The 16,699-nt window shown below is 38.1% G+C and overlaps 1 protein-coding gene across 1 annotated transcript in view; it reads right to left on the minus strand.

Moving 5' to 3' along the window:
- rec8b (REC8 meiotic recombination protein b) overlaps window positions 1-14,527 on the minus strand; it is a 78,221-nt gene extending 63,694 nt beyond the window's left edge. Inside the window, exons 1-5 of the mRNA XM_051922482.1 lie at window positions 14,337-14,527; window positions 5,291-5,359; window positions 2,304-2,446; window positions 2,088-2,163; window positions 1,874-1,994 (exon numbers count right to left, since the gene is read on the minus strand). Of these exons, the coding sequence (XP_051778442.1) occupies window positions 1,874-1,994; window positions 2,088-2,163; window positions 2,304-2,446; window positions 5,291-5,359; window positions 14,337-14,392 (465 nt within the window). The 5' untranslated portion in view covers window positions 14,393-14,527. The remainder of the gene's footprint in view (window positions 1-1,873; window positions 1,995-2,087; window positions 2,164-2,303; window positions 2,447-5,290; window positions 5,360-14,336) is intronic.
- Between the last annotated feature and the right edge of the window lie 2,172 nt (window positions 14,528-16,699).

Raw genomic sequence — 16,699 nt, forward strand, 5'->3', positions numbered from 1 at the left:
GGAAAAGTAGCACAATGAAAGCCATTAAAAAAACAAAAATAAAACTGGATCATAACTATACTTTTTCACAAGATATATTGGAGACTCTGAGAACCAAGTGGAAAAATATCTATCCTCTGATAAGACCAGAACTGGCCCTGTATTCATGACAAAAACAACACTGCAAGTCATCCCAAGGATAACATCTCTAACATGACCTTTGATTTACATAATGCCTCTCAAAATGATGGAAAAAGTCTTTACATGTTCAGTGGTCTGAAACTTTAATGTACATCTCTATGGAAAATATTTGGGAATATTAATGGACTCCTCACTGCTCATATCTGGACAGTACAGAGAAGCAATTTCTAAGGCTAATAGGATGTTAGGATACATATCAAATGATGCTGGAGGTGGAATGATGGAAGTGTTCAAATGACAAATTAAATTAGTTGAGTGGATGTCTGCAATTACTTTACATTGAGTTCTTCAACTTCAACTCCGCATACTGAAGCTGGTTAAGCGTCATTCTGTATTAAAAATTAGCTTGCATTTCTTCACATAGAAAACTATATGATATTTGAAATAAGCTACCAAGCAATGCAGTAATTAATAGTACTTTGTGGACCTCCAAATTGTGACGCTAAGTAAGTTAAGCCAACAGGGACTGTCAGGCAATGTTGGGCTGTTCTCATCAAAGATTCTCTTTTATACTGTACGTATATATATCATTAACAAAAATACTGTTTCCCATTTAGTTAAAAAGCTGACATTTAGCAGGACGGTATATCTAGGGCAGTAGGCGTTCATTAAGAAAGGACATTTCATTATATATATATATATATATATATATATATAGGGGTAACCCCCAATAGAAAACTAAATACCACAAAACCTTTGACTGATTTAATTGAAACTGTGCTTTTTTATGTCACTACATTTATTATTTGTTGATATTTATTAAAGTTATATGTTAATGTATATACTCTGTGCTGCGCCAACAGCATGCTTAATGCAAATGAAGTATGGAGCAGAAGTGATAGGCCAAAAAAGCACCACTAACCAAGAGGGTGAATGGACAACTGAAGAAAGCATGGTGTCCTGGACCAGAAAAAAGAGACGTGGTCTGGTCATGTTTGGCATGTACAGTCAGGTGTGAAATGGAAGAGGAAAGTTTGGTGAAACTCAAAGGTTAGTAAGGATTCTATAAAACCTTGAGTGCTGGCATTAGGCTCTGTAGGTGTGAGTAGGTGTTGCTTTGCTATAAGCAAAAAAGGAGGGTGAGAGTGGTACTTGCGGAATTGGTGTCCTCAGGTCCAAGACAATCCTGGACCAATGCAGTGACATAATGAGAGGGTAGGTAAGCTTTTCAATTCTATATATGTGTAATTCTAAAATACACCACACAAAGGAGTTAGTCATTCACTAGCAGCCAGTGGCCACATGATAATTATGCAGTTTTTCAAATACTGCTTTGAAATAATTAATATGAGTGCCCTTGCACAGAATTCTACACTGGTATCTTTAAAGACAATTGGATGCATATAACAGTAACAATGGACACAGAGAAGAAATTAGCTCCAGGCGTTTGAATACTCATACCATACCAGTACAGAAATGTGATCCACCTATCAGTATGCCTGTAACATAATGATTTGAATAAGAAACCCAACAAAGAAGGCACCCTAGCCAAAAATCAATCCAGAGTTGAAAATAATATGGGGCAGTAACTATGCCTTCTATCACATAACTCTGTGTACTACAGAATACAGTAATTTGATTTTTGTTGCAATTGTAGAAATTGAGTGCTGCTCTGCAACATCTCTTAGTTGTTAACTCAGTTACCTAACAGCTGTCCATCAGTTCAAAATGGTGCTTTGTTCAAATGTCTTACATGGGGCAGTTGCATAGGGCTAGGTAACTCCAAACTGGAGGACATGATCCCAAAGAATGGGTCAAAGGCTCCTTCGTAGACCTCCATCAGACTCAGGCGATCCGGAACATTCAAATTAGCTCTGCAGATAAATAAAAGGAATAAATGTTACTATATAGGAGCATTGCAAACAGACTACATGAAAACTAAGGACTCATTAGTTATAATTACTCACCTTTCCAGTTCAACCATGTCAATTTTTAGCTGCTTGCTGTAACGGAGGAGTCTTTCAAGTATATTGTGCATTTCCTCTTGCAGAGAGAAAGCAACAAAAATAATTGCTTAAAGAACACAAGAGGAACAGATAATTTCATACAGCTACAGCTTGTCCCTGTAAACTGAACAGCAATCTAACTGAGCTGAGTGGCAGAGATGTGACATGAACTCTTACCCAGAAGGTAGTTGCAGTGCTTGTGATAGACCACAACAACTCCATATTGCAACATTGAAGACAAGTAGAGGGAAAATCGAGGCCGAGGGAGTGACCGAATAGGAGCTTCCACCTGCACCAAAATGTACTGAATGATGTCCTCACTGTGATGGAAAAGAATACAAGACAACTGAGCATCTCATTACCTAATAAACAGTAACCAAATGAAAGTGAAAGCAAACTTTATGTCTGCCCAGCCAACATACACAGGACTGCAGTCTCACTCAGACAATCGTGCCAATGGAGGACTGAAATGTAGGCATCTTGCATAGTACAGGGGACCCCTCATATTCACATCTTTCATGACTGCAGTCTAAGCCAGATATATCCTCAGTGGACTGTAATCTTATTAAAACTCTCTCACCTCCCACAGCACAGCAGACTAACCCCATCTTAGTCAAATTTACTACAGGATTTACAGTGCCACAATGGTATGTTAACTATGTCACCTAGAAGACAATTCTTAACATTTCACAAACAAATGCAATTTAAGCAAGTTTTGGTCAGATCTCACACATAACTGCAGTCTAAGCTGTTTACATCTCCCATCCATATTACTAACCGAAGGTTGTAAACCAGATATGGACGCAGGGCGCTGGGCGCATTGAGGAGCACGCGCACTGCAACGAGCCTGCCACAGAGAAAACAAAAAAGGTTGTAAACCGGATATGGACGCAGGGCGCTGGGCGCATCGAGGCGCACACCCACTGCCACGAGCCCGCCACAGAGAAAACAAAAACGAGAGGATTCAGCGCATATGTGAATCACATTACAGTATTACAGTGTGGAATCCCCAGACGTCCAAACTACACGGCGTAAACCGGATATGGACGCAGGGCGCAGGGATGTACTTGCTGTGCTCCACTCTGCCAGCAGTCGTAATTAAATGACATTTCCCCAGACGCACCCACCCTCCATGATATGTCATCCATCCAGATATCGGACAGAACAGAAACTGATTGCCATTCTTGGATTTACGATTCGCTAGCGAATCGCGGGCTTACTTGTAAGACTAGAGTCTGACCAAGTGTTAGTTGCGTCCCTTATAAGACCGCAGTGTCTATGTCTGCCAGACTCTCATTCCCAATATTTCTTTGGGGGCTACATTTACCCGAGGTTCAATTAAATCTCACAAATAACTACAGTATTTGATTCTTCTCAGAAGAATTATGTGAATCATCATCCACTCAGATTAACTCCAAAATGGATCCATTTGAGCAAGGAATGGGCTATGTGGCTGAACAAATGTTTATAGACCTGAAGAAAGGAGTTGGATCCCAGTATATGACATTCTTGCTCCTAAATTGTTCAGTACATTTCATGGATGTATCTAGAATATACAATCTGGGAGTGCTCTGTTAGAATGTGTGACTTGATGTAGATTTTTTTTTGTTATAACCTATTTAATTGTTCTTTATCCTGTGCCACTTTTTATTGTGGCTTTTGAATGTGAAGAATATATTTTATTTTCATTTTCTTCTTTTGTATTTAGACTTGTTTTATTATTGTATTGTCCTATTTTAGAAATACTGCTAGGCCATTTTGTTTTCTTCTGGATGGCAGCAGTTTTTTGTCCTACGGAAAAGACGTGACAAATGTTGAGGGAAAAGCCTCAGAATATGTGTTGTTTGACACTGTCACTGTGACTGCATTTAAACCAAAGTGTGGATAACTGTTTTAAGACTTTAGTGTGAGATTTTGTGAAGCAATCAGTTAGGGTTACAATTTTCTGCTATTGACACTACTAACATTTTCTGTTTTACAATTATAATTTAATATTTTGATTTAGGACTGATTTAATAACTTTGACCCTACTAGTTTTAGAAAAACATTTCTTCAGGTCCCTTTATTAAACACCATAGAGACCTACCATCCAAAATCTTCAGATTCAGTATAACTAGTGCAAGAAAGATTGTTTTGAAATATCCAGAAACATGGACATTAGGATCAGTACACTGCCATCTTTTATGTGTGGGGATTCATTACTTTAATGAATGGCAACGGGCATAGCAACCACTCAACAATATGTCTGTAGCCATGCAGAAAGATAGAAATTGGTGGACAGCCTCCAAAAAACAGGGCACAAAACGGCCTCACCAATGATCCAAATCATTATAAAAAACAGTAGTGTGAAAACATCATAAACATGTTTTCATAATCAAAAACATTATGTCCAAAGTAAAAAATAGAATACAAAATACATACAGAAATATATTATACATCTCAGAACTTCAAAATCATAACTCTTGTATAATCTAGTTCACTTCAGAAAGATGAATTCCTTTTCAGTAAGTATCTCTTGTGCCCCTGGCAACAGGTTTCCCTTCTCACCACATCTAAAGTCATACCCAGGAACTACTTCACTTTTATAAATGACATCTAGCGCTTAAAAAAAAAACAACCACATACTGTGTGACCCAGAGTGAGCATTTAACCTACCTGTGATCCAGCTGTAGAAATACCTATAAAGTGTAAGGTGTCCTGATCTTGTAAGCTGTCTTGAATAAGGGAATCAGACAAATACGGAGCAATAATAATAAAAATGTTGCTTAGGCCGACCGTTCCACTCCTACAAAAATGCAGAAAGTCTCTGTCATACCTTCATCACCTCTCGAGATTTGGCTTTCAGTGGTCTCATCATCATTGATTACAACCAATTCAAAATACTGCTGCTGGTGTTCTGACAGGACCAAATGTAATAAATAAATACATTACCTGTCAACAGCAATGACTGTCTGCCTAATAGTTCAAATATTTACATTTTCTGTCTTTAAATGTTATGAACTTAAAAAGCTAATCTAATTTCATTGATGAGCCCAACCTCACAAACACAAAGCCAACTATCACCAGGCTAAAGCCTACCATCTCCAGTCCACTGTGGCCATTTACTTGCAGTATGGCCCAGTTCAGCTTACCCAGGATGCACAAGAATGTCAAAGTCCATTTACCATGTCTTGCCGATGTTTACTTTCAGATATTCTCTGCGTTTCACTTGAGTCCCTCGGGTGGCAGCCTGCCTACAGGATAAAAGCATTGAACAAGTTAAAAAAGTGAGAAGACTCTCACATTCCTATGAAAGACTGAATGGTCCAAAAATAACTATACACGATATCCTTCAGTCAGTTCACAGTTTTCAGTGCAGGGGGCCATACCAATCAGGCAGAGTCCTGGAAGAATAGGCAGGGAAGCCAGCAGCTCTTGAGACAGGACCTTGCCCTAGCATTAGTGACTAGGCTGTTGAGCTGAGGGTTGAACTCATTTCAAAATGAAACTCAGCCTTTGCTCTCACAGCCAAGTGTGACCACATGAACACTCAATACTTCTTTAAGATACAGTAAATATAACATACATTCTCAAATCAAACTCTTGGAATCACCAATTAACCTAACGTGCACGTCTTTGGGAATTTCCCACAGACAGTTGGTAACATACAGACGTTAGAAAGACAACAATGAGGTTTTGGATTTAAATCTAGAATGCCTGATCCATGAGATATCATTGATTGTCAAATCTTACAAACAAATTTTAACAATATAGTTATCATAGTTTTTGGTTTACTTTGCATACGTAAACTTAGAAAAGTTGTGAATAAATTGAACCCCATAGTATATTATGAGTAATACCAAGCAAAATTAGCAATACACATTTACAAAAAATAGGAATTAAGTGCAGTGCTATTGGGCCATAAAAACAGTTGAAACACTTCCCAAGACATGTCATTAGATGTTTTTTCAGGAGTGGCTCCATACAGGAACCAGATGCTGCCCTCATGGATTTGGCTCCCCACACAAACCTAGAAAAGACTAAGATGCATTTATAAACATAATGGATAGTGTAAGTTAAGAAAGCTAAGACTTGGATTTTATATTTGCTATTTATAAACGTTTGCATTTGCCTCTTTATCAGAACCCAGCAACATAACTAATGATTATTTAACACAAACCGTGCATATAAAAACAGTTTTTTTAAATATACACTTTAATTGGTTAGTTAGCAGTTGGCGATTCGGTGTGGAAGAGATATACAATCAGAACTGTAAAGATGTTGGAAAAAGTAGGTGTGAATATGCACCTGACTTTAGACTTGTAAAACAAATGTCAAATACTTAATTCAAAACATTAGTTGGCACTGCTTTGGGCTTTCTGTGTCAAAACTAATACAGGTGCAGCTCACCGTATCTCACACTGGCTCACTCCTCTTGTGATGGTCTTGTCTAATACACAATCTAGATGTGCAATCGTTCGTTCTTTCAAACCGCATAAAAGAAAAGTGTTTTATTGACTCAGCTGGAATGTCAAAAGATGGGCGTCAAGGGCAGGTAACTTTGTCACCTGAACTGCCGTGTAGGCAGCTGTTTTAGGCAGCTGTTTTCAGAAAAAGTTTAATCGATGCCGTAGTCTAAAAAGGCCGCCAACATTGTAATTTCTTCTGTTCTTCAATTTTCTATCTGAAATAAGCGATAACTTCAGCAGAATCCGTTTCATTAGCAGTATTAAGCATTTTTCTAATTAATTCTTGTGCTACCTCATTTACGTCCATCTCCCGCACAGATATATTTAAATAGGAATGGGCGATCTACAGAAGGCGATTCACCAATCAAAACACAGTATGTGCTAGAACCCACCTTCTCAACTTTGACGAGTACAAGTGACAGATTTATTTCAAGCCGTATTTCATCATGCGTTTGGAAGATATTATTATGGACAAAAATAAATAAACAAGCTAAAAACATCTTTCGTGACATTTATTTATTTATGATCTCATTTCATGACACATTTATTTATGCTCCCGTTTCATAGAACTTTTACTTATTTGCACATGTATTTACTTATTTAATTTTGTCCGAAATATTCCTTCATAAATGTGCCCTTACAACCGATCGGTCACCGGACAGATGCGCAGCGTTTAACATCTATGCTGCACTGCCTAGGTTTTTTTTTTAACCAAAAATAACTTTTAATATTAAAGATATAATATGCACTTACACAAACAAATATTAAATAAGACTAATTATATGATTTAATGTGATACAAACCATTTTCAGTAGTTTACATATTTTTGGCTTACGCGTCATTTGCGAGTTTTTGCGATCTTTCGCCAAGCTCCAAATATAGTTCTTGTTTAACTGTTCACGGCCAACTCGTGAATTAACGAAAACATCAATGTCAAGTTCGACAACGTGGTTGGGTCACTATTAAATACACATAATGGTGACAATAAATACGGCATAAAAACGATTCGCAGTATGTCGAGCATCGGTGTTACGAAATACAGTACAGTAATCCCTCCTCCATCGCGGGGGTTGCGTTCCAGAGCCACCCGCGAAGTAGGAAAATCCGCGAAGTAGAAACCATACGTTTATATGGTTATTTTTAGAATGTCATGCTTGGGTCACAGATTTGCGCAGAAACACAGGAGGTTGTAGAGAGACAGGAACGTTATTCAAACACTGCAAACAAACATTTGTCTCTTTTTCAAAAGTTTAAACTGTGCTCCATGACAAGACAGAGATGACAGTTCTGTCTCACAATTAAAAGAATGCAAACATATCTTCCTTTTCAAAGGAGTGCAAAGCAAGCAGTCAAAAAAAAAATCAATACGGCTTTTAAGTATGCGAAGCACCGCCGGTACAAAGCTGTTGAAGGCGGCAGCTCACACCCCCTCTGTCAGGAGCAGGAAGAGAGAGAGAGAGAGAGAGAGAGAGAGATAGCGAGAGACATAAAAAAAATCAATACGTGCCCTTTGAGCTTTTAAGTATGCGAAGCTCCGTGCAGCATGTCCTTCAGGAAGCAGCTGCACACAGCCCCCCTGCTCACACCCCCCTACGTCAGCGCAAGAGAGAGAGAGAGAGAGAGAGAGAGAGAAAGTTAGCTGGATAGCTTTTCAGCCATCTGCCAATAGCGTCCCTTGTATGAAATCAACTGGGCAAACCAACTGAGGAAGCATGCACCAGAAATTAAAAGACCTATTGTCCGCAGAAACCCGCGAAGCAGCGAAAAATCCGCGATATATATTTAAATATGCTTACATATAAAATCCGCGATGGAGTGAAGCCGCGAAAGGCGAAGCGCGATATAGCGAGGGATCACTGTATACGCAATTGCTACTTTAAAAACATTTTCAGTTAGTTTACATTGTTTTCAATTAACATAACACTAAACATAGTATACATAATACTATACTTAGCTGCTGCTAAATATTTAATCTTTTACTCAAAATATGCATAATTATACGAGCAATTTTTAATGCATACTTGTTATAATAACGAAGTAATCTGGTTTGTTTCCTGAATTGCTTTTGATTTTGTTTCCACGGATCTCGATGAGATTTAAAACCATTACATTTGTTTAATTTGGAAGGATTCTACAAAATGAATCACAAAAACATTCACTTTCATTCGGCAAACATGCTCTGCAAGTGGATATTATTGGGGCTCTGCCCGGCAAATATGTAAAAAGGCGGGACCTCTTTTCGCTACGCAAATAACAATAACGTTGCAGGGGAGAGGTTATTATATTTGTCCCTGCCCCATTCCGCCTCCAGCAGCCAGAGGTAGACGTGGATTGCCACAAAACGCCAGATTCGATTTAAACTTAAACCCATGTGGTCAAGTGGCCCGGGTTTGCAGAAATCCACTGTCGGTTTGAAGAGTTTTGTGGCTCGTTTACTTACATTACGCATAATTTGTGACGTCGATTTTAGCGCGCACCAATGTCGTTCCTCCAACAGATTCTCCCAGCATTGGACGGGTCTAAACGGTGCCCAGCTTTTAATGCGGCAATCGTTTAAATCATTTTTATGAAAGACATGTAGTTTTAACTGTTTCACAGTGTCTGACTCCTACTGTTCCGTCAGGTATTCTCCTATCTTTTCAACAGTAGGTAGGCACTTAAAGTTGAAGATCTCTATGGTGACATGACAGTTTGTCATAAGGAAGCCTAAGTCTTGAGTTAGTTGTGCTTTGACAGTTCTTATTTAATTTGTGAAACGTTTAGTTCACTTTGCACAACCTGTCAAATTTAACAAAACTGTGAATGCCAATGAAGGTATTTGCAGTGCAATCAAATTGTCCTAAAACAAGAAATCATGCTATTCTCATTTGAAACAGAACAGTTGGTGTGAACTCGCAATGTTTTTTAAGTTGTTAATATTTGATTTCACTTTTCACCACCATTCTGTATTAGCTAAACTATGTATTCCACTGAGGGTATAGGGGCTGAAGCTTTGTGATGCAACAAAATTGTCTGGCAACAGCACCTCATGCTATTCTCAGTTGAAACAGAACATGTGCTGCTTGATCTTCATTTCACAATGTGTATTGTAGATTGTGAAAGTTTGATTTCACCTTCCCCAACCTTTCAAAATTTCTACTTCTGTGTATGCTAAGGAAGGCAAATGGAATCAAGATATGCAGGGGCCTGGACACTTATGGGCCTGATCTTGAATTTACAACCTGCCATTATGTTGTGAATTTCATTTAATTACATTCATGTCAAAAGTTGCTTTTTTTTTTTTGCAATAACTTTTTAGGGACATGACGATGCAATAAGACAAAAGTATACAGAAATGAAAAATAATTCTTATTTCTTTTAAATCAGTAAGTTCAATTTCTGATGCTGAATTAGAAATCTTTATTTAATTTCTGAATACTACATTTCCCTTTTCATAGCTTTTCAAATGTTGCAGTCAAATGCATTGCTAGGAAAGCATGACTGAAGTATTAAAATAGAATTAAATTGTCCTGGAATGACATATCATTCAGATTCCTTTTAAAGTAGTAACAAACACATCAGATCTTGAATTCACCATCCACATTAATTTGACAATCTCATTTCACAACTAGTCAAATATCAAACTTCAATAAATGTCCACGAATGCATGGGGCTCTTTTCTACAGTACAATAAAAATGCACAAAAACAACATGTCATTCAAATTCTGTTTAAATCTGTAAATTTAGTGACTGATCTTTAATTCATAACCCACAGTAACGTTGTGAAGCCTTTCTTTCACTTCTCACAACTTATCAAATATTACAATCATGTGCATCAGCAATGAGGTGCAAGAATGGCATATTTTAATTCCTTTTCATATATTGACTTGGGTGCCCACTCTTTAGTCCACATCATACCCTTCCTTTGTGAATAGTTGAATTCCCTCTTCAAAACTTTCCACAGGTTACTCTTTTACGTATCCCCATAAAAGTGAACAGCATGGATATATACAGTATATTGGAGTAAAAGTGTCCAGAAATGACATGTCAGTCTAATACTTTTTGAAAAGGTAAGTAAAAACTGATTTCTTGCTTTTACAGTCCTTATTTAACGTATGAATCTTTTATGTCATTTTTCACATCCTGTCAAAAATAACAAAATTGTGTACCACAATGATGCTATTGAGACTGGGTATATTTACAATGGAATAAAATCATCCAGAAGTGATAAATTGTTCTGCTCTCAGACACAGCAGCTGTGGTGTCTGATCTTGGTTTCACAAAGTGCTTTTAATTTGTGAATCTCTTATTTCATTTTTCACAAGTTGTCAAATATTGAACGACCTTGCATTTCTATAAAGGCACAAAGGCTGAATCTTTAAAATAGAATACAATTGTCCAGGAATGATGTGTCATTCTAATTCCTCTTGAAATAGTAACAGAAGTGTCAGCTAAAGCACATCCAACAAATAATTTATGAATCTTTTAGTACTCTTTTCATAACTTGCCAAGTGGTTCATTTAGTAGGAACTAAATCTGTTTTGGACAAATGTGATAATATTTAATTGACTACTGATAATTCTCTAATCTCTTCTTCCTCCCAGGTTAAAAGCTTAGGTGTCATTTTTGATAGTACCTTAACATTTGAGACACATATTAGTAATGTCACTCAGTCTGCATATTTCCATCTATGTAATATCAGCCATTTACACCCATCTCTTACAATTACCAGCACTGTTATTCTTGTTCATGCCCTGGTTACATCTTGTATTGATTATTGCAGGGGTCTCCAACCTTTTTTCCCCTGACAGCTACTTTTACAAAATGAAAATGGCCGAGAGCTACTCATGTTTCTAATATTTATTCTCATTGCTTATTTCAACCAAAACAGACTAAATAAGCTTATTTTGCTTGAACATTTACAAAATGTTGGTGTCCACAACTCACATTTTGCATTAAAACATTGCAAAAAAATATTTAGTTCACCAGCAAGTGCATTTTGTATGTCTGTATGCATTTTCTAGTGTATCTCACACTACTGAATTAAAACACGAATGCTGTCAAAACAAAACAATGCAATTGCAAATACACAGATATTACTTATTCATTTGTTATTTTGTCCCATGTCACTGTTTCACTTTATTCACATGTCCAGTTGCATGTGTGATGTGTTTTTTAGTTAGTCAGATGACTGGCAGTGCATGGAGTCAACAAGAGAGGCAGGTGTATGGTGGAGTGTAGCCACTTAGGTTCACACTTATGGAGTCATTTAAATGTTCATCTGTCAGTCATGTTCTGAACTTTTGATTTCATGACATTCATGTCAGAATAGGCAGACTACTCACATAGGTATGTAGACCCAAACAAAACAGACATTTTCAGAGCTGCTTGATAAATATTCTTATAGTTTTCTGGCTCTACTAAGCACCAGAAATGCTGAAAATGCTGTTGAGACTTTAACTGCACATTATTTTGAAGGTTTAATAAAATACAATACATATATAAAATCCAATGTCTGTCTGTCCGCTTTTCACGAGAGAACTACTTAACGGATTTAATTTTTTTTTTTTCTATAATTTGCTTGAACATCCATTTTCCAACCCGCTGAATCCGAACACAGGGTCACGGGGGTCTGCTGGCGCCAATCCCAGCCAACACAGGGCACAAGGCAGGAACCAATCCCGGGCAGGGTGCCAACCCACCACAGGACACACACAAACACACACATATACACTAGGGCCAATTTAGAATCGCCAATCCACCTAACGTACATGTCTTTGGACTGTGGGAGGACATCGGAGCGCCCAGAGGAAACCCAAGCAGACACAGGGAGAACATGCAAACTCTACGCAGGGAGGACCCCGGAAGCGAACCCAGGTCTCCTAACTGCGAGGCAGCAGCGCTACCACTGCGCCACCGTGCCGCCCTTGCTTGAACATTCCGGTTGATTTTGCGACTTCTCTCATTTCGCTATGCATCATAGTTTGCTTGCAGTACCGATTTATTTGCACGAATCCGAAAAACACGCAGCGGACCAATGGGAGGGGAGGGGCCTTCTTCACTCACTCGCCAACTTCGGGGCGTGTTCCTTAACTCTGTTTAGCTAGCGAACAAGAGCACAATTGAATTCAACTTTGTTTGATATTTAAAATAAAGTGTTACTTAGGTCTTGATGAGTCTGAGTCCAGATATTCTCTTAAATGTATGCCACATTAAAAACATAGATTGCAATTCAGATTGTGGATCATGATATGATTGTTTGGAAAGATCGTCCACCCCTAATTTGACTAATCAAGTTTTCAAATTTATGTTGGATTCATTAATCCTTTGGCGAGCTACCGGTAACTCGCGAGCGACGTGTTGGAGACCCCTGGATTATTATAATTCTATCCTTTCTGCTTTTCCTCACAAACACCTTTACATACTTCAATTTGTTCAGAATCCTGCAGCTGCTATTATTACCAGAACCCCTTCCATAGAACACATTACTTCTGTCCTTCAGCAGCTTCACTGTCTTCCTGTTAAATATCGCACTGATTTTAAGATTCTGTTTATTACTTATTACAAGGCCCTCTATAATCTGGCACATCCTCGTCTTTCTGATCTTCTTCATATCTCCAGTCCTTCCCGTATCCTTTGATCTTCGTTCTCCATTAATCTTATTATTATACCTCCTGCTCGCTTGACTACATGGGGTTTAGAGCTGTCCGCCGAGTGGCCCCTCGGCTCTGAAACTCTCTCCCACAAGATATTCGTAATACTGACACTCTTCCTACTTTTACATCTCGCCTTAAAACGCATCTTTTCAAGCTGCCTTTTTTATATAATTTTGGGTGATAACTTTAAATTTATTATTCTATTTATTCTGGTTTTATTGTAAAGTGTTCTGCAAGGTACCTTAAAAAGGTGCCTTGAAAGGAGCCTATAAAAATATTAATATTATTATAAATCACGCCTGTATCTGTCTCAAAATGTCTGTTTTAGCTTTAACTTAGCTCACTTTACATTGGTGTACGTTATTATGTTTTAAAACGATCCGTGTTGCTCACAAAAATGGTCGTCACTAAATTCACAACGTCTGTACTATAAATTGGTGCCAAATTTTGTGTATTTTGAACCCACGTCGTAACGATTTCTGACTTTTATTGCGTTTTGGGAGCTTTTTTATAAAAAAAATAGACTTTTTAATAAAAGGGAACAGTTGTAAACAAATTGTGGCAAAAATTGTTTTTCACCATAGATTTCGATGACATTAATATTTTAGTTTCGGAGATATGAAACTTCAAAGGCCGAATGTCAAACAAATGTCGAACGTCGACCTAACTCTACCAGGGTCTGGGGTGCCAGGTCGATGGGTCCACATGAACGGAGCCCGCTGACGATGAAGCCTGCAGCGGTACTCACTGTAGCTCCAATGCCTGGGAACATAAAGGGTCTGTGTGTCTCGCGTCTGCAATCCAGTCTTGACATTTTTCCGACGGAAATGTAAGTAGTTTCTCGGGTATTATGCCTATCCATCGAGGATTGATAGCGAACTCCCGTTCGAATCGGTTACATTTAACAGCAGACTAACAGAGCTTCTCGTGTGCAGTAGGCTCATATCTATAAAATAAAGCCTTTTCGTCAAAAGTGCAGGTGCTCCGCGATCTTTTTTAGCGCTCTGATTGCCAAACACAGTTTAATTTTATAAGGGATGTATCTGTATGTGATATGTATACTTTGCCATATCCTATAAAAATTAAAACAATATGCATATTCGCTACGTTATGTATTTTAAACTTACCAAATAGTTGAGAAGCATCCCGTTTTCCGTTGTAAAACATTGGGATAATAGAACATGTCTTCTACTGAAGGTGTGCTGCGCTGTTTCAGAAAAGATTTCCACGGTTATCAACAATAAGCGATTGTCGATAGTTCGACGAAAAATGTCAAAATCGGGTCAGTACGTTATCCGAATACTGTACATTAATACTCTATTCTCTATTAATTCTCTATTAATACTCTAGTATTCTTAATGCTGTTCGTCTACGAAATAGTTTTACACAGATTTGTAAGCGACAGTCCAAAACAATGATGTGAAATTTCAACAAATAAACTTTTTATTCCCAAAGCAAAATCTTCATCTGTTCTGTTTCAGTCAATAAAAAGAATGCGGCTTATGAGATCGGTGTTCGACTGTGGTCTTCTAACCAATCAAATGGAAGTGCATGAGCTGGGGGGTGCTACTGGCGCGAAGTACAGCGCCTGCTGACGTCAGGCAGATGGGAAGTGTACCCTTTGCCGGTGTGTGGTTTGATTATAGGCGTCGAATCAGATTTTTCTGCTTTCCATATTAATGTCGGCTTAACCAAACAGAGAACATTCGACAACGTTCGTTTGTTCTGGCAGTGCTTTCAGTTTAGCTTCCACTCTGTTGGTTTTATTCGCTGTTTTCTTCGCCATCGTTTACAACAAAGTCGATGTGAAAAACGGAAGTGTCCCAATACGACAAGTCGACATCGACGCATATTAAACATATTACAAATCCCTTTTCTGGTTTGTTTTAGTCTGTTTATATTCGACAATCTTCTTTGGTTTCAAGTGGTGTAGGACATCAACCAGAATCTCCAGTGTCTTCTGATGTAGGGCCATGTGCTGAAGCATTCAGTGGTAAGGAATAGTTGGAATATTGTAGTTACAAAGTCAGGGACCCTAAGGGAGGAAACGGTAAATCAGGAATATCATTAATTTGTTTTTTCCGAATCACGAATAAAGACACGTACACCCATGCTTGTAAAGTTTAAGACCCTAGCAAACGTATACTTGTTAGTCGCAATTTACCAAAAAAAGTGTTTTAATGGTAAAGGCTCAGTTCTGTAGAGATGGTGGGGAAAAAGGAAAATAAACGTAAAGATACCTCAGCTAACAGAGTACATACATGTTTTAGGAAGGGATCAGAAATCATAACCTGCCTGGATCATAAAATAGCAGTTCTGTCGTTTTGAAGTACCCCATAACCTTTTCAGGAAAGGCTGATACATAAACAGGTCTGCAAAATTAAACTCATTAAAATGATTGAATTGTGAAGGACTACTTTTATTTCCATTCATTCAACACAATAAAAATAAAATGTTTTCATCACATCAAATTTAATTTCAAAATTGAAAAGAAATTTTATTACACTTTATTATTGTGCACTTTTTCTGATGTGTCCCTATGAATCGTCCAGTAGTAGTCTGCCATCATACTGACATCACAACATCCCTGGAGCTTCTTTTCCATATACTTGATATCCTGATGGGATCTTTAACCCTGCTCTTCACACACCACTCTAGGATTTTCTGGGAAATATACCAAATGCAAATCCAAAAAATGAACTTTTGAGACTCATGTCGCAACCCAAATCCTCAAAAAACTAATACATCTTCCACAATTTCTTTATAATTTGAATGTTTCTTACCTAATTTTTTTTTTGTTTTACCTAAAGACATTTCTTCAAGTGATACCCGAATCTCTTATTCCAGGTTGTTTACCACACCATCAAATTCTGCATCAGAAATCAGTTTTCTAATATCAGATCCGTCAAAAATTCCCTTTTTCAATTTAGACTCGGGCAAACCTGTAAACCTTTGGCATAAATACATAAAACAGGCTCCATCTTTTGACAGGGCTTTGACAAATAGCTTCATTAAACCAAGCTTAAAATGAAACAGTAACGGTAGTAGCATGGTTTCAAGGATTAATAAAATAACAATGGGAGGTCGAGCTTTTAGTTACAGGGCCCCTAAACTGTGGAATGGTCTGACTGCTACTATAAGAGATGCCCCGTCGGTCTCAGCTTTTAAATCCTGGCTGAAGACTCACTACTTCAGTTTTGCATATCCTGACTAGAGCTGCTGATTAACTGTACAGAGTGCATCTCTGTTGTTAGTCATTAGCACTAAAACATAAGTAACATGACAGTTATAATTGGATACTAACCCTCACCTATTCTGTTTCTCTTCTCGGTACTAAAATGTGGCACTTGGTACCACGGCCGACCTGCCAAGTTGTTTTGCCTGCCTAAGGTAAAGTCATCCCTGATGGAGGATCGCAGGAATCATGGGAAAGAGGGGTCCTTTCATCGGATTGGCAGGCCCAGCACTGTTTCAGCCGTGGAATGGCCAA

Source organism: Erpetoichthys calabaricus, chromosome 2 (assembly GCF_900747795.2).
Source record: "Erpetoichthys calabaricus chromosome 2, fErpCal1.3, whole genome shotgun sequence".
NCBI lineage: Eukaryota > Metazoa > Chordata > Cladistia > Polypteriformes > Polypteridae > Erpetoichthys > Erpetoichthys calabaricus.